The 27393-nt window shown below is 44.0% G+C and overlaps 1 protein-coding gene across 2 annotated transcripts; it reads right to left on the bottom strand.

Annotated features, from left to right (window-relative positions):
- Window positions 1-4026: 4026 nt before the first annotated feature.
- LOC113421150 (uncharacterized) lies at window positions 4027-16154 on the bottom strand. Of its 2 annotated transcripts, none has more exons than XM_026681401.2 (6): window positions 15836-16154; window positions 12823-13188; window positions 10125-10481; window positions 7212-7310; window positions 5012-5073; window positions 4027-4450 (listed from the first exon to the last, which is right to left on the bottom strand). In XM_026681401.2, exons 1-5 carry the CDS (start codon window positions 15885-15887, stop codon window positions 5042-5044), a joined length of 906 nt encoding a protein of 301 aa, XP_026537186.1. In that variant the 5' UTR covers window positions 15888-16154; the 3' UTR covers window positions 4027-4450; window positions 5012-5041. The 2 variants fall into 2 exon arrangements, with proteins under 2 accessions (XP_026537186.1, XP_026537184.1); XM_026681399.2 differs by having other exon boundaries at window positions 7212-7316; window positions 15836-16000.
- Window positions 16155-27393: the final 11239 nt, after the last annotated feature.

Raw genomic sequence — 27393 nt, 5'->3', positions numbered from 1 at the left:
AGCAACTTAGAACTAAGGAGAAATTTCCTGGCAGTGAATTAATAAGTGGAACAACTTCCTTCCAGAAGTTGTAAATGCTCCAAACAGTGGAAGTTTTTAAAGAAGATATTGGATAACCCTTTGTCTGAAATGGGATAGGGTTTCCTGCCTGAGCAAGACGGGGTTGGACTAGAAGACCTCCAAGGTTCCCTCCGACTCTGTTATTCTGTTAACTGTTCCTCCCTTGAGATCGAATTGCCATATTCTGACTTCTTAATCTTGATCGCGACTGAACCTTTCCCCACATTTGGTTTGCATGCTCCACAGCATTTACTTCTGCATTTTTTGGTGGGTTGGCTAAGGATCAGCGCTTGCAATTAGTAAACTTCCCGAAAGCAACCCTTCCTGCCCCTGGGCTTGTCCTCAAAACTGGAACTCATCCCGTGTGGGATGCATCATTAAAATGCAGGCTGCGCCTTGCCAGTTCTCAGGCGCTTGGAATACATGTGTGCCTTTAAGAACAGGTTGGCAACAGGCAACAGGTACATGTTGTTATTTTTTCTCAGCCTAGAAAAAGTGAGGAAACTATTTCCCCCCACCCCCCAAGAAATTAGGTCGTTTGTTCTTAAAGGCACAGCTGAGCACCAGCACAAAACAGAAACCTTGGCAACAGAATAATGGAGTTGGAAGGGACCTTGGAGGTCTTCTAGTCCAACCCGCCACCCAAGCAGGAGACCCTACACCATTTCTGACAGATGGCAGTCCAGTCTCTTCTTGAAAGCCTCCAGGGATGAAGCTCCCACAACTTCTGAAGGCAACTTCTGTTCCATGGGTGGATTGTCCTCACTGTCAGAAAATTTAGTTTAGTTTTTTTTAAGTTTAGTTTAGTTTATTGTCATTGCACCTCATACAGTGAAATTAAACACCTTCTTCAGTGTACATTATGACTATGAAAATAAACACAAACACCCATTTTATATACTTCACATTTTATACATTGAATTGAAAATCCCTGATATTGCATTAATATTGCACTATACGGTAGAATTCAATAGAATAGAATTCTTATTAGGGTTACATTCATATTAAAAACTACTCAACCTTATATATCATATCATTGTAACTATATTCATTTAACTTCTTCCTTTATTTTGTATTGTATGATATGGGATTTATTTTATAAATGGTTGGAAAATAAAGGGAGAAGTTAAAACGACTTGTCAGCTTTGAAGGTGGGTGGATTTCAACTCTTGGAATTCCCATGGTTGGCTAAGTTAAGGCATTCTGGGAGTTGGTCCACATATCTTTAAGGTGACAAGTTGGAGGAGCACTGATTTCATGCTCTGAATTGCTACTCGGCAAATAGCCAAGGCTGCTAACCACAAAATGTCACACAGAAACAGTGGTTTGTTCAATGATTAAAAATCTAGAGAAATAAAATATCAAGGGGGCAGGGGAGGAACCTAAAACGTTCCAGGGAGAATGGCAGCCAAGAAAGACAGCTCAGAATTTTTGGAAGATCGGATCGGGTAGCCTGAATTTCCATGTATAAAATATCAAAAGAAGCAGCATGATCGCGTCGGAATATTTTCCTTATATGTTTACAAGAAGTTTAAATTAAAGATTGATGAAAGATTGTATATGCAGAAATAATGCCATTGTATAATAAGAGGAAAGGGTCCTGTCATTATAAATAAATGAACACATCTTGTAGCAAAAGCACTATGTAAATGTTATATAGAGTCAGTTTTGTCTAATGATTCAGGCATCAAACTAGAAACCAGGAGATGGTGAGTTCTAGTCCCGTCTTAGGCATGAAATCCCGCTGGGTGACTTTGAGCCAGTCACCAGGAGACTGGGAGTTCTAGTCCCGCTTTAGGCATGAAATCCGACTGGGTGACTTTGGACCAATCACCAGGAGACTGAGAGTTCTAGCCCCGCCTTAGGCATGAAATCCGACTGGGTGACTTTGGACCAATCACCAGGAGACTGGGAGTTCTAATCCTGCCTTAGGCAGAAAAGCCTGCTGGGTGATTTTGAGCCAGTCACCAGGAGACTGGGAGTTCTAGTCCTGCCTTAGGCATGAAATCCGACTGGGTGACTTTGGACCAATCACCAGGAGACTGGGAGTTCTAGTCCCGCCTTAGGCATGAAATCCGACTGGGTGACTTTGGACCAATCACCAGGAGACTGGGAGTTCTAGTCCCGCCTTAGGCATGAAATCCGACTGGGTGACTTTGGACCAATCACCAGGAGACTGAGAGTTCTAGTCCCGCCTTAGGCATGAAATCCGACTGGGTGACTTTGGACCAATCACCAGGAGACTGGGAGTTCTAGTCCCGCCTTAGGCATGAAATCCAACTGGGTGACTTTGGACCAATCACCAGGAGACTGGGAGTTCTAATCCCTCCTTAGGCAGAAAAGCCTGCTGGGTGATTTTGAGCCAGTCACCAGGAGACTGGGAGTTCTAGTCCCGCCTTAGCAATGAAAGCCACATAGGGTGGCTGTTATGGGGAAAATAGGAGGAGGAAGTATTAGATATGTTTGTGACCTTGAGTTATTTATAAAAATAATAAAGGTGGGAAATAAATAAAACCCGTGGAAAGGAACGTCTAGGAAGAGTCGAGATGTGTGGCAAACAAATTTAATAAATAATAAAGTAAATATGTGTAGGAAAGATAAAGTGCCAATTTATATATACATTGTGTTTACAGATAAAGAATAATCTGATTTAAGAGACTGAAAAGGAGAAAGGATTGAATAGGAGGCGAATGTTCATACTAATAGCACATGTACTGTATTCTCTTCTATTGATAATGTTTGGCCAAATTTTTTCAACTAAAAACCTGCCAGAGAAACCAACAGGGTCCCCACCCAATCTAACTTGACAAACTCCGATTGAACTTTTTTTTTTAACCTCTACTGATCATCTGGAATGTTTTATTGGGTTCTCAGCTTGGACACGACTCGCAGGAAAGGGTGGTGTTGGATCCTTCTGAGAACAGCAAAATTTTCACTCACAATTCAGGTTGCAACCCCAAAGTCACAAAAGTCTTCCTAGCTATTTGCACAAGCACATTTTTTTAAAAAAAATCTCTGGCTCTGGGTTGAAATTCAACGATTCCTTCCTTCTGCGGCTGATTTTGGTATTTGCAAAAATAAAAAAAAATTGCAAAATGTTCTTGTAACCACAAGGCATGGCATGTTCATTTCAACCAGCTGAATTAGCAAACTGGTGGTTTTGTGAGCCAACACTTGTAATGTGTTAGGGTTCGTATGAAGAAATATTGAGAAAATCCCTCAATATTGCAGCTCAAAGTTCAACTCATTGCTGACCAGAAAGGAAAATTTTTGAGTCTGTCATCTGCACCTCTATAACTGTCTGGTTTGGTTCTGCAACCCAACAAGACAGACACAGACTTCAGAGAGTAATTAGGACTGCAGAAAAAACAATTGCTACCAATCTGCCTTCAGTCGAGGACCTGTATCCTGCAAGAGTCAAAAAGAGGGATGTGAAAATACCTACAGACCCCTCACATCCTGGACATAAACTGTTTCAACTCCTACCCTCAAAACGTTGCTATAGAGCACTGCACACCAGAACAACTAGACACAAGGACAGATTTTTCCCAAACGCCATCACTCTGCTAAACAAATAATTCCCTCATCACTGTCCAACTGCTTACTCAGTCTGCACTACTATTACTATTAATCTTCTCATCACTCCTTATCACCCATTCCCTCTCACTTGTGACTGTATGACTGTAACTTTGTCGCTTGCATCCTTACGATTTTTAATGACTGTTTCCTAGTATGATTTGATTGCTTATTGTACCCTATGACTATTATTAAGTGTTGTACCTTATGATTCTTGACTCTTGACAAATGTATCTTTTCTTTTTTATGTACACTGAGAGCATATGGACACAAATTCCTTGTGTGTCCAATCACACTTAGCCAATAAAGAATTCTATTCTATTCTAAAACATGCACAATGCAATACAGAAATATTCATTAAAAGACCCAAACATTCTTCATAGACAATAGTTTAATTCAAGTGAAAAAACACATTTTATTTTGAGCAATGTTAGAATGTATAAAGGGCATCCATATATTTTTCCGTTGTGTTCCAAACTGGATAACATCATACTGACTTCCTATAAAGCCTCAGGTGCTTAATACAAAATGTTATGATAATTTTGATTTTGTGCCATCCTTTTTTTTTTTTTTGACTCCTAGATTTATTTCTTAGCTGTTTTGTATGTTGCAAACATTCTCACGTTTTAAAAGTTGAGAATGACTTAGGTTTTGTTCATATAAACAGAAACAAAGTAAGCTAATATACAGTTTGGGTCAAAGTTGAGCTTCAAAAGAAATCAGCATCAGATCAAGATTAATATCTAAGCACAGAACTGTTCAGCTTTACACACGCAGATGGAAGATAACTTCTGTTTGTCTTCTCTAGAAACATCTGCAGAAAGATTTAGTGGGGAGAAAGCAAAATATGAATTGGGCGATATGATTCAGAACCAATTGGACAGCAATCTTGGTCCGAGCCAAACAATAACAATAACATCAGCAACAGCAATAACAATAACAATAATGCTATTTTATTATTGATAAAAGTGTTTGCAATTAAAATGAGTACTGTAATTAATAAGAATGTGAAATATAATTCTAACTTTAAGAGAATGATGATCTCTTTTGAGACAGGGAAGTCAATGGCTTAGCTCAGTTGGAGATCCCCAAACTATATCCTATTATCTCAAATAGAGACTGGTCCAGAATCATCTAATGAACTTCCATCGTTGTGGGAAGAACCTGGGTCTTAGTTCAACATCTTAATTTCTACTCCACCCTCGAAGAAGATTCTGGAATTCTTAGAATGTTAACTTCTTCCGAAGGACATGAAATTGTTTTTTTTTAAATCTCTCTCTTGGTTTGCAGACCACTCTTCAAACATTTGGCTTTCTGGGCAAAATTGAGCTGAATTGAGTTGAATTCTAACCCTCCCAAGGTCCCACACACCTACCTTTCACGAAAGAAGGAATGGCTTCCAAATTCAGCATTCAGGGGAGAATAGTGACAACATGCCTATGGAAAAAAGAAGAAATTGCAATTACCATTTCAGGTGTTCCCTATCCTTCCCCTTTTGTTTCAAGCTGCTCAAGGTCATTTTAGCGTCAGAAAAAGCTGAGGAGGACTATTGTTCTAAATCAGGGGTGTCCAACCTTGGCAACTTTAAGCCTGGAGGACTTCAACTCCCAGAAATCCCCAGCCAGCTTTGCTGGCTGGGGAATTCTGGGAGTTGAAGTCCTCCAGGCTTAAAGTTGCCAAGGTTGGACACCCCTGTTCTAAATGAAAGCAAAAGAAGGACGGATAGACTCAAATTTCTCCTCTTGATGCTTCCTGGGGAAAAAATACTTTGGGAACTCTGTTTTCCCCCATGTTAACTTGCAGAAGGAACAAAGGAAGGGAGGAAAGGAAGGAGGAAGGAGAGGAGGTGAAAGAAAAAGAAGAAGAGGGAAGAAGAGAAAGCAAAGAGAGAAGTAAGGAAAGAAGGAAAGAAGGAAGGAAGGAGGGAGGGAAAGAAGGGAGGGGAGGGAGGAAAGGAGGGAAGGAAGGAAGGAAGAGGAGGAGGGGAGAGAGGGAAGGAAGAAGAGAGGGAGGAAGGGAGGAAGGAGAGGAAAGAAAGAAGAAAAGGGAAGCAGGGAAAACAAAAAGAGAAGTAAGGAATGAAGGAAAGAAAGAAAGAAGGAGGGAGGGAGGGAGGAAGAGGAGGAGGAAGGGAGGGAGGAAGGGAGAAGAGGAAAGAAAAAAAGAAGAGGGAAGCAAAAAGAAAAGGACGGAAGGAAGGAAGGAAAGACTACAAGCATATTGAATGGTATAATAACTACAGTATATTTGAATCCTGAACTCTTAGTGTCTAAGGCCCAAACTGTATGTATTTTTTAAAAATGTGACTCGATGAGACGAATGACATTTTCATGCGACAAACATCAGGACAGGCATGTGGCACAAGCGGCACATCAGAATTTCTGAGAAATCCATGGGCCTCCTCATCCCCTAATCGCTACCGATCAAATTCATTTCCCCGGTTTACGGTTTCTACAATTCCCACTTTTTCCTTTTCTCTTTCTTGAACATGGATTGGTCGATAGGTAACAACTTGGTGGGGAGTGAAAGAGGGCAGACTGATTTCATCCTAGAGATTTGTAATGTGTATGTGTCAGATACGGATACAGATTAACAGCATTGGAAGGGACCTTGTAGGTCATCTAGTCTAATCCCCGCCCAAGGAAAACCATTTTTTGACAGTCTCTTCTTGAAAGCTTCCAGGGATGAAGCTCCCACAAGTGTGTGTGTGTGTGTTTTCCCAGAGGGAAAAAAATAAAGGAAAATAAGAAAGATAATCCCTCCCTCCCCCCAGAAGCTTGGAAAAAAAATTCATTTGGAAGTTCAGCTTAATCTCTTTATCCGTGCTGAGTGAAGAATTCTGGGAGCTGAAGTTCCCAAGTCTTAAAGTTCAAGGTTGAGAAACTCTGGTTTAAAACCCAGTTAGAATCCGAGGTAGCCACCAATCCTTCTCTCATTTCTCTCTGGATCCCCCAGTTCCTGCCCTTCACCTCACCCCATCCAGGGATGGGCTGCTGGGGGCTCGCAGGGTCTCGGACCATCCCCTAGCTAAGACTCTGCGAGCCCCCAGTAACCCCAGAAGGACAAACATTCACAACTAAAATAGTAAATGGACACCTTTTTGCCTTTTTTTCCTTTCTGGGTGTTCATCCAAGAGCATTTCACACCTGGTAAAAGTGTGGCAAGCTAAATAAAGTGCTTGCTGGAGGGAGAGCCATTGAGAAAATCAGATAACCTAGCCACTAGAAACTCCGTGCCTCGCCTCCAAGGGGATTAATTCCCAAATAATAAGAATCAAGTAACCCCTCAGAAACTCCACTAAGACTCCCAAGATCCCTCTCACAGTCACTGCTATTAAGCCTGGTTTCATCCAGTCTTTTATTTAAGTATTAAATACATGGAATAATAAACAACTTTTTGGTATATTATCTTTTTTTTTAGGGCAAAGAAAGGATGTCGAGTTGGCCACACCCACCCAGTCACATGACCACCTAGCCATGCCCACCCAGCCAGTCATTAGGGCAGAGAGCCCCTTGCTAAAAAAAATTGAAGCCCACCCCTGACCCCATCCCACCCCAAGCAGTGGATCTACTTACCAAAGAGCAGCGGCACAAGGGATAGACTGCTGGCCCAGGTGAGGGATCCAAGCAAAGCCCCAGCAATGATGCCTACGCTATATTTCACAGAAGTTGATCCTGAAACTACAAATCGGTTTTAGGTTAGTTTGCAGACATAACTGCATTTTGTCTACATCTGTCGTTGAACAAGGATTCAGGTAGATGTCTATGAAGGTTCTCCGTCCTCCAGGTCATGGGTTTTCCTTTGAAGATGAAGTTTCTTCAGCTCTGAGTGGATGGTGGGGAATGGACGGATTTATACTCCTTGCACACAGCTGGTCATTTGCATCCTTTTAGAGGGTCATTGAGGCCGCTTGGCCCTCTCTCAACAGAGCGGGAGGGATATGGCATCATCTATCTTCCGTCTATAACATACTCCTTTCAACAGTTCCAAGAAGGCTCCACACCCATTTGCACCAGGAGGACATAGATAAACCCCCAAGTGGCCTCAACGACTTTCTAAAAAGGATGCAAATGACCAGCTGTTTGCAAGGAACATAAATCCTTCCATTCCCTATCATCCAGTCAGAGCTGAAGAAGCAAGCAAAACGTCTTTCAAAGAAAAACCAGAAAGTCCAGTTGCCTCTGGAAAAAAGCACCTTTGGGACAAAGATTCAGGTCGCCCTCACCTTACGACCACAACTGAGCCCCAAATTTCTGTGGCTTAAGTGAAACATTTGCTAAGTGACCTTTGTCCTGTTTTATAAACCTTTCTTGCCACGGTTGTGTTTCCAGGTGCAATTCAAGCAACCTTGAAAGTTTTACGTGGCTTGGGATCAGGGTCCCCGAGACTCTACTTATTCAACTAGATTTAGCAGAACTGTCATGCCCCTGGTGGAGACTGACTCTGAGGGAGAGGAGGAACAGCCGACAGGGAGTGGAAGTGTGGCTCCGGAGGTTGGGGAGGAGGCTGGGGAAGGGCAGAGGCCGGCTGGGCAGTCAGAGGAGGACCCAGGCTCATCCCCTCTTCATCCTAGGGCACGCAGGGAGGAGAGGATAAAGGAGAGACGTGGTCTACTGGGGAGGAGAGGGCCTTGATCCTCTTCATGGGCTGCAGCTGTGACAACTGGATAAGAGTTTGGACCTGCGTACAGGCAAACGCTGGAAACAAAGCATGTAAATATCTCTAGTTTATTGTTCCTCTCTGAGTTTGTCATCCTTCCCAGTGTGTGTTATCTGTGGGCATCCTCCAGCCCTTATCTTGCCTGGTTTGTGTTGCTTTTTTCCTTCTTCGTGTAACTGTTTGTGTGGGAGTGTTTTTGTCTTCCGTCAAAGATATTCGGAGCTTGGAAGCCAAGTGAAGGAATAAAAGGGGCTTCACCTGTTTTCTGGGACTGTGTTTGTTTCGTTTGTATCCCACCCTGGGTCATTCACAAGAACAGGTATGTTGTAGATCCCACCAACCAGGGTGTCAGCCAAAGTCATTGACCGAGATGGGTGGCTATAGAAATTGATTGAATGATGGATTGATGGATTGAATGAATAAATGAATGAATGAATGAATAAGACCTGGCCTTCACGTTCTTCTAACCAAGCAATCTCCTTCAACTTCTCAATCCTATGCTTCAGGGACTTCTCCTTTTCGATAAATAATATCCAGGCTGATCGTCTTCAAGAAATTCTAGATTTTTCACAATTGCCCCCCTCCCCACATATCCCTTCTGTTTCTTTTTTTTTCCAAATTTAATTTCAATATTTCACCCAGAGGTGGTATTCAGCCGGTTCTGACCACTTCTGGAGAACCAATAGCGGAAAATTTGAGTAGTTTGGAGAACCGGCCAATCCCACCTCTGACTGGCCCCGCCAACCCCATCTATTCTCTGCCTCCCATTGAGTCCCAGCTGATCGGTTGGGCCTTCTTTTGTTGCCCTGCACAGGAGAACGGAGCTGGAAAGCAGGTTAGTGGGGTGGGGAGGGAAGGGGGATTTTGCAGTAACCTTCCCCTGCCACGCCCACCAAGCTATGCCACGCCCACCAAGCCACACCCACAAAACTGGTAGTATAAAAATTTGAATCCCACCACTGGACTATAAGTATGAGGAAGCATTTTTTTTTAGTGTGTTTAAATTTAGGTAGAAGGCCTGGCGTGATTTTTCTTGCTTTCTTCGTCGTTCTCCTTGCTCCATCTTATGATTTTCTTCAACTACTTGAGAGTAAGCTTGCTTTAGGGTAAATGGAACCGCTGCATAGATTTAAAAGTCAACAAATCGTACGATATAACTGAGTGGTCAGGCCACTTCAAGGCTAGGAGCATACACCCCGATAGAATATTTATAGCTCTGGATTGAAAAGTAAAGTCCACGGAACTCCCTGAGTTTGACTGTTTTCTTGCAGACGTTTCATGACCCAACTAGGTAACATCATCAGTGCTAGAAGGGAGTGGGGTTTGTAAAGAGGAGGAAGAAGAGGAAGGGGGGGGAGGAAAAGGAATGTGGGGTCCTTGGCGCTCTCTGAGCTTAGTTAGTTTCTTGCAGATGTTTCGTTACCAAACTAGGTAACATCATCAGTGCTAAAAGGGAGTGGGGTTTGTAAAGAGGAGGAGGAAGAGGAAGAGCGGGGGGAGGAGGAGGAGGAGGACTGTGGGGTCCCTGGTGCTCTCTGGGCTCGGTTGCTTTTTTGCAGACATTTCATGACCCAACTAGGTAACATCATCAGTACTAGAAGAGAGTGGGGTTTGCAAAGAGGAGGAGGAAGAGGATTGTGAGATCTGTGGTACTTTTTGAGCTTAGTTGTTTTCTTGCAAACATTTCATTAGCCAACTAGGTAACATCATCATCAGGAAGAGGAGGAAGAGGAGGAGGAGGAGGAGGAGGAGGAGAAGGAGGAGAAGGAGGAGGACTCAAATCTTCATCTCAGTTCAGTGACCAGAAAAAAAAACACCACAATACATACCGGATACGACCTTTAACTGCGTCTGGCTTCTGTAGCACTTCATTTCCTCTCTGTTTCCCTTCTCTTTGGCGGAGTGTTGGCCTGAAAACACCTCAACATAAACAGAATATTCTCCAGAATGAGCCTGGGTTATCTGGGTCAGATGCAAGGAGCAACCCTGTTGGATCATCTGTTGTTGGTTCTCCTGTTTGTTGGACTCTTGTCCAGAATCTTGGAATTCTTTACTCACTCCAGATTCGGTTTTTTGATTCCATTCGCAGTGGTCGTACGTGTCTGGGATGCCTTGGGGAGTCATCACGACATCCTGGCCAGCCTTGGGACTTGGAGGTTGGACCTTGATACGAATTTGTTTTTCATCTGCAAATCAAGTTGATTAAAAGAACGTTCCATTATCTCAGGATGGAACTAGAAAACGGGAACGCAAGATGTGTGTTTCTGACCCTTGAGAAGAATAACCTTCTAAAAGTTATTGTTTTGATCTACCTTTAACCAGAGCCCTGGTGGTGGCCCAGTGGTTAGAATGCAGCATTGCAGGCTAACTCGGCTAACTCTGCTCACTGTCAGCAGTTCGATCCTGACTGGTTGACTCAGCTTTCCATCCTTCTGAGGTGGGTCAAATGAGGACCCCGATTGTTGGGGGGCAGTTATGCTGATTCTCTCTAACTGCTTAGAGAGGGCTGGAAAGCACCATGAAGCAGTATATAAGTCTAAGTGCTATTGCTCTTCCTTCCTTCCCCTTCCTTACTTCCTGTCATGCCCCTGTCGGAGTCTGAATCCGAGGAGGAAGACAAACAGCTGACAGGGAGTGGGAGTGTGGCTCCGTTTGGCTGTGGAGGAAACTGGGGAAGGGCAAAGTCCAGCTGGGCAGAGCAGGAGAGAGGTAGAACAAGGGAGAGGGAGTCCAGAGGAAGACCCAGGTCCACCCCCTCTTCATCCTAGGGCATGCAGGGAGGAACGGAGAAGAGAGCAACATGGGTTGCATGGCTTATGGGGGAGGAAAGGGCCCTGATTCCCTTCATTAGCCACAGCTGGGGAGGGAATTTGAAAGAGATGCAAGCTGAGTGCAGTGTCTGCTGGGAACAAACATGAGTTTATCTCGTGTTGACTTTGGTTATCTGCATTCCTGGCATCCTCCCAACCATGTTGAGTTATTGCCGTGCCTTTATGTCTGGAATCCCTTTTCCTGCCTTGCTGGACTAATTACCTCATTTTGCCTTGTTTGGACTTTAAGTTACAGTTTTTGTTGACCACGTTTTGGACTTGATTCCCTGCAGCCAAAGGCTGTTCCTGGGAGAGTTTTTCTCCAGCCAGAAGGTAACCAGGACATTGGGGGAAAATTTGGAGCTAATAAAGGGACTCCTACTGATTATCTGACTGTGTTGCCTTTGTGCCATGCCCCTTTGGGTCATCACACTTCCTTCCTTCCTTCCTTCCTTCCTTCCTTCCTTCCTTCCTTCCTTCCTTCCTTCCTTCCTTCCTTCCTTCCTTCCTCCCTCCCTCCCTCTCTCCCTCCCTCCCTCCCTCCCTCCCTCCCTCCCTTCCTCCCCCTTTGTCCTTCGACTTACAACCACAATTGAGCTCCAAATTTCTATTGCTAAGTGAGACACTGTTAGGTGAGTTTAGCCCTGACCTTCCTTGCCACAGTTAAGTAAATCACTGCAGTTGTTAAGTGGGTAACACAGTTGTGAAGTGCCTCTGGCTTCCTCCATTTTGAGTTTGCTTGTCAGAAGGTTGCAAAAGGAGATCACATGACCCTGGGACACGGCAACTGTCATAAATATGAGTCACCTGGATTTTGATCATGGGGCCATGGAGATGCTGCAACAGTCGTAAGTCTGAAAAATGCTCCTAAGTCAATTTTATCAGTGCCATTGTAACTTTGAACAGTCATTAAAGGAACCATCGTACTTTGAGGACTGCCCATAGCTAGATTTCTGCCTGTTAAATAACACACTGACCGTGTGTTTGCAAACATGCTTAACCAGGGCGGCTAAACATCTAGCAACAACAGGGGTGGAATTCAGCAGGTTTGGACCAGTTCTGGAGAACCGGTAGTGGAAATTTTGAGTAGTTCGGAGAACCGGCAAATGCCATCTCTGACTGGCCCTGCTTTCCCCATCTATCCTCTGCCTCCTGAGTCCCAGCTGATTGGCTGGGTCTTCTTTGGTTGCCCTGCCCAGGAGAATGGAGCTGGAAAGCAGGTTAGTGGGCTGGGGAGGGAATGGGATTTTGCAGTATCCTTCCCCTGTCATGCCCACCAAGCCACACCTACAGAATCGGTCATAAATTTTTTTGAATCCCACCACTGAGCAACAATATCTGTTGTTCTTCTTTCAAGTGGTGCGGTGGCCTAGAGGAGGAGCTCTCGCCCCACAGTCAGGAGGCTGTGTGTTCGATCCTAGGTAGAGGCAGATATTTCTCTCTCTCTGGGTAGAATGAGATTATATCTGCTGAATAAAACTCTGCCCTGGTGAAAGGAAGGGCATCCAGCCGGTAAACGCTCAGCTCCATTCAGTTGCCCAGATTCCACCTCACAAGGGATTAAGGAGGTCGTTAAAAGAGAATGTTCTTTCATTGCTTAGCAAACCTCTTTGCTTCATTGGCTTATACTATATTTTGCAAACCTCCGAATGCTTAGATTGTAGGTTAGGCATTGCTGGGTGAATAAAAGTCTGTGAGGTGGCTTTTGAAAACTTACCACAAAGAATCAGAAAAATGGAACCGATATAAATGGAATCTCTTGTCTGTTGCTTTGTAGGAGGAACAGTGACTTTGACTGTATACCTTCCTTGATCCGATGGCCTCAGATTTTTGATAGTCAAGGAACAATTCTGATGCACCACTACGACTTGGGAAGTATTAACCGGGGTGAATTTTGTACCGCGGGCAAAAATAATTTTGTTCCCAGAGGGTTGCGTCCACTCGCATTCTTCGAATGTCTCCTGGATATTCTCCACTACATCCAGGAGGATACTTTGACCCTGGATAGGGTGTTCAGGTATAGAAGCCACAGTTAAATTTTCCTGAGCTGACACCATCTGTAAGAGGCAGCTTAGGATGCAACCTGCAAAGAAGTAAGTAAAACCACGAAGTTATTTCTTTCTTGTAGCATCTTCTCTGCAGCTCCTGCTAAGCACACCATGCCCCACCCTGAAGTTCTCCATCAAAGGAGGGAGGTCTGAGGAGGGGACTCCATATATGGCTGCCCTCTGTGTTCAGCCCAACCCTGGACTTCCCCTTCTATTCCAATCTTGGAGTTTTGACACATTTTGACATATGATTGCATGTCAGTGCTTGAGTCAGGAGAACAAGTGATCGTCTCTCATGTGGGTGGAGAAGCACCCACCCAAGCCAATAGCCAAGTTATCTGTGGACATAAACCAGCCACTCCCCAAACAACAAGAACAACAACAGTCTGTATTTTGGTGGTAAAGGCACCAGGCTGGAAACCAGGAGACGGTGAGTTCTAGTCCCGCCTTAGGCATAAAAGCCAACTGGGTGACTTTGGGCCAATCGCCAGGAGACGGTGAGTTCTAGTCCCACCCTAGGCATGAAAGCCAACTGGATGACTTTGGGCCAGTCACTCTCTTTGAGTCCAACCCACTTCTTAGGGTTGTTGTTGTGAGAAAAGGAGGAAGTAATTAGGTATGTTGGCCCCCTTGAGTTACAAATAAACAAAATAAAATAAATAAAACAAAACAAAACAAAATAAGTAAAATAATAAAATAAATGCATAAATACATTTCTCCCCCTCTCTTGCTAGCAAGCTAGTCATAGATATCTTGAATGTAGACTACATGTACCATCCAGTTGATGGTATGTGAGAAGATTATGTTGGCTTGCAATGTAGCTTCCAGATTAGTGACCCTGACTGGATTGAGGATGTGAAAAAAAATGACCCGTGCTCTCATGAGTGAGGAAGGCAACGAAGTCTATTTCTTTCTCTTGATTAAAAAGAGAGCCAGTTTGTGTTAGTGGTAGAAACTAGGAAATCTAGTTCCTCCCCGCTTAGGGTTGTTCTCACCCTTAGTGGTGGGACCTCGAAGAAAAATGCAAGGAGTTGCCCAGATGGTCACCGGAACTCAACGCTGGCTTGAAAGCAGGCACACACACACACACACCCCAATAACAAAAACCACCTCTATTTCCTTCTCTAAAAACCTCCATTTCCTTCCCTAAAAATGCATTCTGTGGAACTCTTGATTAAAAGTCATAAAAAGTGAAACAGACCAGTATTTTGAGGGTCATCTGGTGATGATCAAAACAGAACTACAGAATTGGAAGTCTTCTAGTCTAGTTCAGTCTCTTCTAAAAAGCTCCCAGTCATGAAGCACCCACAACATCTGGTTAATTGTTCTCACTGTTAGGAAATTTCTCCTTAGTGCTAGGTTGGGTCTCTCTTTGATTAGTTTCCATCCATTGTTTCTTGTCTCCTCTTCTGGTGCTTTGGAAAATAGCTTGACCCCTTCATCCTCTCTGTGGCAGCCCCTCAAATATTGGAAGACTGCTATCATGTCACCCCTAGTTCCTTCTTTTCACCAGACCAGACATACCCAATTCCTGCAACCGTTTTTCATATATTTTAGCCTCCAGTCCCCTAATCATCTTTGTGGCTTTTCTCTGCACTCTTTCGGGAGTCTCAACATCTTTTTAATAGTGTGATGACCAAAACTAGATGCGGTATTCTAAGTGTGCTTACTAAGGCTTTATAAAGCAGTATTAATATTAATAACAGGCATAGGGAATTACGCATCACTGCACAGGAAAGGTTGTAGCTTGGCATGTACCAAGGAGTAAATGATTAAGGGCGCCTAAATTTGTAGATTACATGCGTAAATATGTACGTTGTATATTTGTGAAACTAAGGCAAAATACGTAGAAGAAAGAAGTGAAAAGAATGAGGTAATAAGGAATGGTAGTGGTGTAGCTCACTTAATTAGATTTCCCTTTTTTTTTTTGTTTAATTGTCTTAATATTTTTTCCCACTGTTTCCTTCCTTTTTTTTTTTTCTGTGCCTCGTATAATGTAAATTACCCTGATAGCAGTGATTGATATGTGAGCAAAACAGAGAGAGACTTATTAAAAAGTTTGTACTTTTCTGGACCAGAAGTTGAAAGAGGATTGTATTATTATTGTACAATGTTATTATAATGATGTGAGTAGGATTAATGTAATTAAGGCTACCAAATTGTTAATCTCATCACTATTATTTGGTATCAAAATTAATGATACCCAGATGCCACACTGTTCATGAATTTAATACTTATATATACTTACAAATAAAAAAACTTAATAAAAAGTTTTCTAACTTTTTCAGAACATGAACCATTTGCCATCTAAGGATGCTAAGAATCTGTTCCATTTTTTTCCCTTCCTTTTAGCCATATACAAAGATATACTGATTTTGTTAGATGCGCTAATCCAGAAAAAATCATTCTAATGCACTAAGCCAGGGGTGTCCAACCTTGGTAACGTTAAGCCTGGAGGACTTCAACTCCCAGAATTCTCCAGCCAGCTTTGCTGGCTGGAGAATTCTGGGAGTTGAAGTCCTCCAGGCTTAACGTTACCAAGGTTGGACACCCCTGCACTAAGCTGTCTTTAATCAGTGGACAGACCTTATGTACATGCCCCAAAGAGTAATTAAATTAATGCCAGCTTGCCTCTAAGAAGTTATAGAAGGAAGAAACCAAGTTTGCTATTTTTAGACTGACCTGCTAGAAATATAGCTGTTTGAGATCTCGAATGGCTTTGGAAAGGCTCCATGGATTCTTAGTCCTCCAGGTAAAGTCAACAGAACAAGGCGTAGGATCTTCTGAGGTCTTTCTGGATTAGCACCCTTGGTGTTGATGTGATAAAGAACCTGGCCCTTCTGCTTTTGTCAACAAAGGACGGGAAGGAAGGAAGAATTGTTACCCAAGGGGTGTGGGAGATCACAAGAACTTCCTCTCACTTTTGGGTTGTTTTCAGCAGTTACCCCACCTAAAATGACTAAGGCAGAATCTCAACATGTCTGCCACCTCACTCCAGCTCATGAGGAAGGAGATCACTGGAAATCTACCAGCAATCACCTTGTATGTCTCAAGATTCCCCCCCCCCCCAAACAGTTTTTGGATTCACGTAGATGTGGTTTGACCGTTGGATATGTCAGCTTGGAATTGCTTCGTTCCCCTTGCAGGGAAGGATAACCTGTTGCGTAGTTTGCACTGGGAAGGATGGGGACACATGGTTTATGGGCCAAAGTAGACCTCTGAAGTTTTGCATTGCGCAGAGTTTCTGCAAAGAAAAAATATATTTTTTTCCTGCCATGCAGTCCTTTTCTAGGTTAGTTCGCTTTGGACAGAGGGACAGGCAACATATAAATGGAACAAATCAACAAAGAAACAAAGAAGTGTATTATTTTCTCCACCTTGCTTTTACTTCAGCACAGGCTGAGGAAATATTTTTTTTTAAATTTGATTTGTCAGTCACTTACAAGATAATATGTACAAGAATAACATGAGTATGAATATAGGAAATAGGTATGAATAATTGGGGACAATAGGACAGGGACGGTAGGCATGATGGTGCACTTATGCAGGCCCTTTACAGACCTCTTAGGAAGGGGGTGAGATCAATAGTGGATAGTTTATGGGTAAAGGAGTAGGAGTTAGAGAATGTAACAATAGAGTCAGGTAGTGCATTCCAGGCATTGACCACTCTGTTGCTGAAGTCGTACTTTCTGCAATCAAGTTTGGAGCGGTTTACATTGAGTTTGTATCTGTTGTGTACTCTTGTATTGTTGCAGTTGAAGCTGAGGTAGTCGTTGATTGTAGCAGATAATTTTGTGTACTACGCTTAAGTCGAACCATAGTTCTAGGTTGTCCAAGCCCAAAATTTCAAGCGTGGTGGTGTAAGGTATTTTGTCGCAAGCAGAAGAGTGGAGGACTCTTCTCGTGACATACTTCTGGACTCGCTCAATTGTATTAATGTCTGATATACAGTGCGGATTCCAGACATATGGGCTGTATTCGAGTATTGGTCTAGCAAAGGTTTTGTATGCCCTAGTTAGCAATTCAGTGTTACTGAAGGAGGAGCTTTGTAAGATTAGATTTGCAACTCTTAATGCCTTTTTGGCAATGCTGTTGCAGTGAGTTCTGGCGCTTATGTCGTTTGATATGAGTACTCCCAGGTCCTTGACAGAGTGAGGGTTGTCAACGAGGTCATATCCGCCTAGGTTATATTTGGTGTACTGATGTTTCTTTTTCTACCAGTGTGTAGGACAGAGCATTTGTTGGTCAAGATTTGAAGATGGTTTGGTGGTGCTGATATTACCTCTTTAGACCGCACTGGTGAGGTCACACTGGGATCCATTCTTGTCACAAAAAAAGCCCTGGAAAGAGTTCAGGGAAGAACTAGAAATAAGGTAAAGGGGTCTGGAGGCCAAACTGTATGATGAATAGTTGAGGGAAACAAGCAGGTCTACTCTAGTCAAATGAAGAGAAGGATTAGAGGTGACATGATGGCAGTCGTCTAATACTTGAGGGGCTGCCACAGAGAAGAAGGATTTGAGATCTTCTACAAACCACCTGACAAGAAGTAACAGGTGGAAGATCATTAAAGGGAGATCCAACCTAGAACCAAGGAGGAATTTCCTGATAGCAAGAACAATTAACCAGTGGAACAGCTTACCTCCAAAAGTCGTGGGTGCTCCATCACTGGAGGTCTTTAGAGATTCTAATATAATTTGGGATGAACACCCTTTGCATGGCGCGGGGGTAGGAATGGATATCCCGAGGAAAAAATGGCAGACTACAGGAACCAGGAGCACCACCTAGGTAACCTTGAGGACACAGATAAACCTCCAAGTACTTCAACGACCCTCTAAAAGGATGCAAATGACTTGTGGACTTCAACTTGCCAAGGTTGAGAAATACTACCATAGTAAAATGCAACCCAGTTTTCTCACCTCCTCTTCGCCCCTTGGCCAGTTGCACAATTGCAAACCTGAGGTCCGTGTGGCAATAAATAGCTATAAGCTTTGTGGAGAAGATTGAGCAAGGCGTTTTCTGTTAGCGAGTTCATTTCCCCATCCATCGTCCCCCTCGTCTTGACCACAGGCCCAATGAACGCCTTGGAAAAACCAATAGAAACACTGGAAAGATGAGAGAAATAAGTTGTGTCGTCTTCTCTACCTCGGCAGATGGTTTCCCCATCTGGCGGCCATGTTAGAATGTGTCCTCCTCAGTGGGATTTTGTGTTTAACGGGCTCTTCACAGGGGCCACGTTTAGATTGTCAGGCATTTTGTAACCTGGAAAACGATAAGTCATGTAGGCCCAAAACTCGGTTTCCTGACAACATTTCTTAACTGTTAAAACGGGGAAACGGTCGATCCGTAGACACTGAGCTTGTCCATTCATTTCCTTCAAGACGAACTAGCTTCAATTAGTAGCGGTTATTAGGATGAAGGTGAGGGTCTCAACACAGCTGCAGTCCTCGACTTGCAACTATCCATTTAGTGACTGTTCAAAGCTACAATGGCACTGGGGAAAAAAAAGTGACTTACGACCATTTTTCACATGACTGTGAAAAAATGTTCACAGGAATTTTTCAAAAAAAATTCACATGAATTTTTCAAACATTTGTCACATGAATTTTTCAAAAAAAAAAAATTTGCATGAATTTTTCAAAACCTTTTTGGATGAATTTTTCAAAACCTTTTTGCATGAATTTTTCAAAACTTTTTCGCACAAATTTTTCAAAAAAATGTCCACAATGTTTTCAATTTCCACACCAATTTCAGTATCCTTACAGTCATGTGGTCAAAATCCAGATGCTTGGCAACTGACTCACATGTATGATGCCTACCATGTCCCGTGGGGGGGGGGAAGGAGGTGTCAGGTGATCCCGTTTAGCGACCTTCTGACCATCGAAGTCATTGCGGAAGCCAGATTCACTTAACAACCATGTTACTAACTTAACAGCTGCAGTGATTCACTTAACGGCTGTGGCAAGAAAGGCTGTAAAATGAGACAAACCTCACTTGACTAAGCTGCCTTTGCTTCGCAATAGAAATTTCAGGCTCAATCGTGGTCGTAAGTCGAGGACGACCTCCACAAGGCTCCCACATTTTTTTTAACTGGACTTCAGAATTGTGTGTGTTTCGTTTCCAGATCGCAAGCAATTCATCCGAGTGGACTCTATGGGGGTCCTTCAAGGCTGTAGGGCCACAATTGAGCCCAACATGTAGGTTGCTAAGAGAGAAATTCGTTCTGCTCCATTTTACGACTTTTCTTGCCACGTTTGTTAAGTGAATCACTGCAGTTGTTCAATGAATTACACGGTTGTTAAGCGAATTATGGCTTCCCCATTGACTTTGCTTGTCAGAAGATCACAAAAGGGGATTGCATGAACATTGCTATCAGGGCTCCGGCAGTTACCCCCATTTAAATCATGAGTCTGGAGCCAAACTTCCAAAACTTAAAGAAGATTTATTAGGAGTAAACATGCAGGTGCTGCCTGGGTGTAGCCAACTCTGAGGCACATCATTCATTGTCACCCTTGACCCTGGTTCCCCCCCACCCCTCTGGGTTTATCATAATTCATATTCTCCAATGGGACACATTCATAGCCCAGAGTCATCAATCATGTTCTCCAGTTAGAATTTTGCGCGGCAAAAACTTTGGTCACCTAGTTACTATCTTTGAAAACATTTATGGAATGCACTTTCTATTTCCAAGCTGCCGCACTGCTCCCCCCTCCCTTTCTGTTGGCAACTCTAAAAAGACCATTTTATGAGTTGACACTGCACCTGTCACAAAGGTGGCAGCCCAGAAGCCTCAAAGAATCTGAATATAAATCACCTGACCGTGGGGATGCTGCAATGGTCATAAGTGTGAAAAATGGTCATAAGTGTGAAAAACGGTCATAAGTCACATTTTTCTGGGCCGTTGGAACTTCAGTGAATTGTAAGTCAAGGACTACCTGCAATAACAACATTGGGCTCTCATTGTCAAGGAGGGACAGATATAGGTAGTCCTTGACTTACTATCACAATTGGGCCCAGAATTTATGTTTGCTAAGCAAGACAGTCGCTTAACAAACTGTTGTAACTCAAGGACAGCCTGTAGTTCACTGAACATGTTACTAGCTGCAGTGATCTGCTTAAGGTTGTGGTTTTATGACCACAACGGAGCCCAAAATTTCCAATGAGTTTTGCCTCGTTCTGTGACCATTCCTGCCCCTGCTGTTAAGCGAAACACTGCCATTGCTAAGTGCCTCCAGTCTCACAAGGCTCTTCTAAGCTTGTATCCCAAGCGCCCCAGCTGATCTGCAAAACACAACAGCGAATTGTATCATCCCGGGTGACTAAGGCTCTATCGCAAACAGGATAAATCTACAACACAAAAAAAATTGCCAAATTCCTGTCCAGGATAACACGCAAACTTGCTTCATTTCCATTTCCTTTCGCTGATCTCTTCTAACCGTTTCCTTCTCACCCCCCACTTCCTCTTCTCTTCTAGGCGGGGTTGCTTGTCGGAAAGGATCGTTTTTCCTGTTTCTGACACCTGGGTGTGAATCAGATCCACGGCGGGTTTATGATCATGATAAAGATTGGGTTGATAACTCAGGGAGAGCAGTAAAAGAGGAGGGAAATTTAATCCGCCCGTTCCCTACAGGCGGTCCTTTACTTACAACCGTTCGTTTAGTGACTGTTTGAAAGGAGAACAGGGCTGAACAAAATGACTTAGGACTGTTTTTCTTATTTTTTTCTTATTGTTTTAGAGTCGGAAGGGACCTTGGAGGTCTTCTAGTCCAACCCCATTCTGAAGCAGGAAACCCTATACCCATGATGGTGAACTTATGGCACGCGTGCCACAGGTGGCACGCAGAGCCATTTGCGTGAGCACGCAAACCCCAGCCAAACTTACCTACACTGTGCATGCGCGCAGCTGATTTTTCGGCCCATTTGAGGCCGTTTTGCCCTCGCAGAGGCTTGAGGAAGCCTCTGCGGCCTCAGGAGGCCGAAAAACGGGTCTTCCAGAAATACTGGAAGTTCCAAAAAGGGCCTGTTTTCAGCCTCAGGAGGCTCCAGAGGCTTCCCTCGAGCCTCCAGGAGGGCAAAAATGGCCTTCCCGGGCTCCAGAGGCCCTCCGGAGGCTGAAAACGGGCCCTTCTGGTATTTCCAGAAAGCCCTTTTTTCGGCCTCCAGAGGCTCCAGAGGCTTCCTCGAGCCTCCAGGAAGGCAAAAATGGATTTCCCCGGGCTCCAGAGGCCCTCCGGAGGCTGAAAACGGGCCCTTCTGGTATTTCCGGAAGGCCCGTTTTTCGGCCTCCCGAGGCTCAGAGGCTTCCTCGAGCCTCCAGGAAGGCAAAAATGGATTTCCCGGGCTCCAGAGGCCCTCCGGAGGCTGAAAACGGGCCCTTCTGGTATTTCCGGAAGGCCCGTTTTGCCCTCCCGAGGCTCCAGAGGCTTCCTCGAGCCTCCAGGAAGGCAAAAATGGATTTCCCGGGCTCCAGAGGCCCTCCGGAGGCTGAAAACGGGCCCTTCTGGTATTTCCAGAAGGCCCGTTTTCGGCCTCCCAAGGCTGCAGAGGCTTCCCTCGAGCCTCCAGGAAGGCAAAAATGGACTTCCCGGGCTCCAGAGGCCCTCCGGAGGCTGAAAACGGGCCCTTCTGGTATTTCCGGAAGGCCCGTTTTCGCCTCCCGAGGCTGCAGAGGCTTCCCTCTGGGAGGGTGAAAACGGCCTCAAACAGGCCAAAAATCAGCTGGGAGGCATGCACATGCACAGTGCAGGTAAGGGGGCGGGGGGTGTTGCGTGCACATGCGCAGGGGGGGATGGGGCGCATTGCATTGTGGGTGCTGGCACGCGCGCACTTTCGGCACACTCACAACAAAAAGGTTCCCCATCACTGCCCTATCCCGTTTCAGACAAACTCTTCCAGTGTTTATTTAAAACTTCTGGTGTTCTCAGTTAATGACTGTTCCAGCATCCCCATGGTCCCGTGATCAAGAGAGCATCAAGGACCCCACAGTCCTCTTCCTCCTCCTCCCTCCCTCCCACAAATCCCAATCCCCTCTAGCACTGATGTTGTTACCTAGTTTGGTATAGAAACGTCTGCAAGAAAAGAACCAAACTTCAAGAGCACCAAGGATTCCACACTTCATCCCCCGAGTGACATATATTCTCTTCTATCAGAGCTAAATTATGCCAACTAAAAGTCTACGGAGGTTCCTGTCTCTGAGGGGTGGCGTTAGAAGACCATTTTCAAGGTCTATTTCATTGACCACCTGAGGAATTCTCAACCTTCTTCTTCCCTTTCTTCAGTACGATTACTTGTTCCTCTCATCAAGGAAGACCAGAACCCTCAACATCTGTAGGGATGGGAACCAAGAAAGGAAGGCCTGTGTGTTATGTCTCACCTGTGCAAACGAAGTGAGAAGTCCAAATTTCCAAATGAATATAAACAAGCAAACAAGTCCAGTAATGACAGGGTTAAATTCCTTGAGCCGAGAAAGTTCTTGGCAGTCTCACACAAGCTGTCTGCCAAGTCCGACAATAAAGCAAGAACATAAATCACAAGCTATCGCCACACACAGAATCTTCCGAAGCTTCTCTCACAAATTAACACGTTGTCCCGAACAAGTTCTCAGAGCGAACACACCCACTTTTATTCCCTGTGGGGCGTGTCAGTCCCTCATCTCAGTCTCTGATTCGTCCTTTCTTTCTGCGTTGCAACTCGCACTTTTTCCTGCACCGTTGCCTCGCATCAAGCCAGCATTCCTCAGCTTGATCTTCAGTCAGAGACTCTGATGTGCTCTCCTGATTATCTGCCGACACCTGAGGCACAATCAGGGAGGAAGGTCTTGCCGAAGAGGAAAGTCCTGGGGAGGAAGGCAATTCCAAATCCTCTAACAAAGCAGGCTCAAACCTCAGAGCCAAATCCTCCTCTTCCTCATTGTCCAAGTCCTCGACCTCTGACAAAGCAGGCTCAAACCTCTGAGCCACAACACCTGTGAATAGGAGCCAATGTTGTAATCTGAAGGTTGGACCCTCTCAAGGATACCCCAAAACCCAAACCCAAGCTCTGGTTGAAGAAGAAACCTCCAGAAGTCTGTTCTGGGAAGTCTTATTTTCAGGAGCAAATCCTAGAGGTTCATTTTGTCTCCAGATCCAAGTGGGTTTCCTGCTGCCCAAATGGCACTGGGCGGTCTTTAATGGTTTTATTGAGATGTCCAAGTTGATGGCATGTTTCTTTTTAGGAGAGCTATAATTCCTAAAGTCCACAAAGGATGGCAGAGTTTTTTTTCCCCGTATTGGCAATCTTCGGGATGTGGTCTCGGTTTTAGACCTCAACGTGTTTTTCTGGAATTATGCAGGGTGGGGGGGAGGAGGCTGCTACTGGTTCACACCGGTTCGAGCGAACCGGATGTTAATTTTACATCCGGTTCGCTGAACTGGTCATTGCAACGACTGGCTGGCCCCACACTACCCCCTAACCCTCCCCTCCCAGGAGTCTCCACACAGCCCATTTTGGATCTCAGGTAAGTACAGGGCCCGCATGGAGGTTCGGGGAGGGTGAAATGATCCCGTTTCTGGCCTCCAAAGAGCCCCTGAAGAGCCTCCGGAGCCCGAGGAGGGCAAAAACAGACCCCCGCCATGGTGCAGGAGGCCGACTTAGGCCATGCCCACCCAGCAACTGGGCAGAGAATGGGTTGCTAAATTTTTTTGAAACCCACCCCTGGAATTAAGTCATGGAAAGAAGAAGTAATCTTGAAGGCCCCACAATGACCAAACATTTGTCATGCATGGCATCATGACCCCAAACACCGGTCTTTCATAGTTGTTGTCCAGCAACAGACGCAAATATATAAGTCACAGGGTAGACATTGGGAAGTCACAATATATATTTTGTCATGTCCCTGTTTTCCTCATTGTACGTGCTTATGAGTGTGGTCCTTCTGGTTTTTAATTTTACTTTTTAAAGGACCAGGCTGTAATCCATCAGGTTGTTGTCTGCGAACAATTGTGGGCTGAATCCATGAACTCCATAACTCCATTTTGAAAAGGAGGAGCGGATCATAATTTCTCTAGATTAGACGAAGGTTTGCGATTTTGTTTTTTGTTATTGTTTTCAAAACAGGAGTATTCAAATAATTTCTTGAACCCTTGCTCTGCTCAGAATTATAGTGCATAAGTTTCAATAGCATGCCTAAAGAAGGAAGAGAAAAGGGGAAGTTAAGATAAGAGAATAAATATTTTTATTCTGCATTTCTACACCAATAAAACAGGTCAGGGACATAATTTTTAGAAGTTTGTGAACAGGTTTAGAATTTTAAGAGAACTTGAGGGACAGTTTCTCAACATGGTTTGAAGTAGAGGTTTGCTAGTTTCTAATCTTCCCCTTCCCTCTTTCTTTCTTTCTCTCTTTCCTTCCCTCCATCCTTTCCTTCCCTCCCTTTCTTTCTTACTCTCTCTTTCCTTCCTTCCCTCTCTCCTTCCTTCCTTCCTTTCTTTCTCTTTCTCTTTCCTTCCTTCCCTCCCTCCTTCCTTTCCTTCCTTCCTTCCTTCCTTCCTTCCTTCCTTCCTTCCTTCCTTCCTTCCTTCCTTCCTTCCTTCCTTCCTTCCTTCCTTCCTTCCTTCCTTCCTTCCTTCCCTCCTTCCCTCCCTCCTTCCTTCCTTCCTTTGAATATGGATCAGATGATCATAGTGTCAGGATTCTGGCAGTTACCCCCATTTAAATTATGAGTCTCGAGCCAAACTTCCAAAACTTCAAAAGGATTTATTGGGAGTTAACATGTCCAGCACTGCCTGGGTGTAGCCGACTCCGAGACACATAATTCATTGTCAGTCACCCTTGACCCTGGTTTCCCCCCGCACCCCGTGGGTGTATCATAATTCATATTCTCCAATGGGACACCTCCATAGCCAAGAGTCATCAATCATGCTCTCCAGTTAAAATTTTGCACGGCAGAAACTTCGGTCACCTAGAAACTATCTATGAAAACATTCATGGAATGCAGTTTCAGTTTTGCAAACTTCTACACTGCTCCCTCCTCTCTTTCTGTTGGCAACTCTACAAAGACCAGAGAAATATTTTATGAGTTGACACATAGGAATGCTACAAAGATCATAACTTCCTAAGTGTGAAAAACGGTCATCAGTCACCTTTTTTCAATGCAGTTGTAACTTTGAACAGTCAATAAATGAACTGTTGTAAGTCGAGAACCACCTTTGTTTGATCATTCCTGTCCTGGTCTGATCATTTTGCCTGGGCAGGAAGAGTTTTTTTTCCTTTCGATTTTAGGAAAGATTTTTGTTTATTTATTTTAAAAAAGATAAATTACGGAAATTACCTTGGAGCGGAATTTAACTGCCAATGTGAAAACATGCCTACAAGAGCAATGAACCCCAGCAGGGAACCCACAACGATTCCAGCTGTTTTCTTTCCAGCCAGCGTGATATTCCTAGCCTCTGTGTTCTTTCTTGGAGATTCTAAACACAAAAACAAAAAAAAAACAAGATGAACTGATGGGTGGCTTATAATCGTAGGTTAAACATCATTCTTTCTTATTGATAGTCCTTGACTTATGACCACAAGGGATTCACCTCACTTGAAGCCTCCGATCGGCTTGCAAACGACTTTTCGCACCGTTTCCCGCACCGTTCCATCGGTGTGAAGTGCATTCACAAGCCAACGGGAGTCTCGCAGCAAGGCGATTTGCTGCCATTGCAAAGCAATGAGAAACCGCTTACTCACAAGAAACACAGACCCTTCCTTATTTAAGTCAGGGCAGGAACAGCCAGTGGTGGGATTCAGCTGGTTCGCAGCACTTCAGGAGAAGTGGTTGTTAACTTTCTGACCAGTTTGGTGAACTGGTTGTTGGAAAAAATCATGAACAAATAATTCCCTCAATGCTGTCCAACTATTTACTAGGTCTGCACTACTATTACTATTAATCTTCTCATCCCTCCTTATCACCCAGACTCTCCCAGTTGGGACTGTATGACTGTAACTTTGTTGCTTGTATCCTTATGATTTATATTGACTGTTCCCTAGTATGATTTGATTGGTTATTTGTACCCTATGGCTATTATTAAGTGTTGTACAATATGATTCTTGACAAATGTATCTTTTCTTTTTATGTACACTGAGAGAATTTGCACCAAGACAAATGCCTTGTGTGTCTAATCACGCTTGGCCAATAAATAATTCTATTCTATTCTATTCTATTCTATTCTATTCTATTCTATTCTATTCTATTCTATTCTATTCTATTCTATTCCATTCCATTCCATTCCATTCCATTCCATTCCATTCCATTCCATTCCATTAAATCATTGCTTTATTCCTATTCTATCCTATTCTCTATTCTATTCCATTCCATCCTGTCTATTCTATTCTATTCTATTCTATTCTATTCTATTCTATTCTATTCTATTCTATTCTATTCTATTCTTCGAACAATCACTAAGCAAACTGTTGTAAGTCGAGGACTACCTGTATTTGATATTTGGGTGTAGAACAGCCTGCTGACTATATCTGCAGGTCTTCCTATCCCAATGGGAACCATTGGCTCCCTTTGAGGGCTACCTAGGAACTTAGAAAGAAGTTGAGAAGCTGGCTGGGACTTGCAACACAAAATGGAAACAATCCCACAGCCACAGAGAATTGGGTGTTGCTTTGTCTTTTTCAGGAACGGAGTTCCAGAGTTAGGTCTCATGATTATCCATCCATGAATAGAGTGGGCAAGGATGAAATTGGAACCAATGGGTCAAGTATAAGATCACTTTGCGCCCCAGGCTGGACATAGGAGAAGGAGTGTCAGAATCCGTGGTGGAGAGAAAAGAGGGGTCAGCCTAGAGTCCCTATGTAGCCACAAGCAAACTAAGTTGAGCCCCCTTTGAATTCCATTGACCACGAGCAAACTAGGTTCAGCCATCCTTGAGTGCTGTTGACCACAGGCAAATTAGATTCAACCCTCCTTGACTGCCATTGATAACAGGTAAATGAGGTTCAACCCTTTTTGAGTGCCGTTGATCACAGGCAAACTAGGTTCAACCCTCCTTGAGTGTCATTGACCACAATCAAACTAGGTTCAACCCTCCTTGACTGCTGTTGATCACCGGCAAACTAAGTTCAACCCTCCTTGACTGCCATTGATAACAGGTAAATGAGGTTCAACTCTTTTTGAGTGCCGTTGATCACCGGCAAACTAGGTTCAACCCTCCTTGAGTGTCATTGACCACAATCAAACTAGGTTCAACCCTCGAGTGCTATTGATCACAGGC

The sequence above is a fragment of the Notechis scutatus genome, chromosome 8, assembly GCF_049901735.1.
Source record: "Notechis scutatus isolate UNSWTSFEM ecotype Mainland chromosome 8, rNotScu1.2, whole genome shotgun sequence".
Classification (NCBI taxonomy): domain Eukaryota; kingdom Metazoa; phylum Chordata; class Lepidosauria; order Squamata; family Elapidae; genus Notechis; species Notechis scutatus.
The sequence above is the reverse complement of the archived record's forward strand: the minus strand, read 5'-3'. Positions and strand labels throughout refer to the sequence as shown.

Bases quoted from the DNA above. Each gene is read 5' to 3' on its own strand.
- LOC113421150 (XM_026681399.2), bottom strand. From the start codon at position 15,887: ATGGAGCCTTTCCAAAGCCATTCGAGATCTCAAACAGCTATATTTCTA. The intron at 10,482-12,822 runs GTAAGTTTTCAA...CTTGATTTGCAG, and splicing joins CATTTTTCTGATTCTTTGTG to ATGAAAAACAAATTCGTATC. The intron at 7,317-10,124 runs GTATGTATTGTG...ACCGATTTGTAG, and splicing joins GCAGTTAAAGGTCGTATCCG to TTTCAGGATCAACTTCTGTG.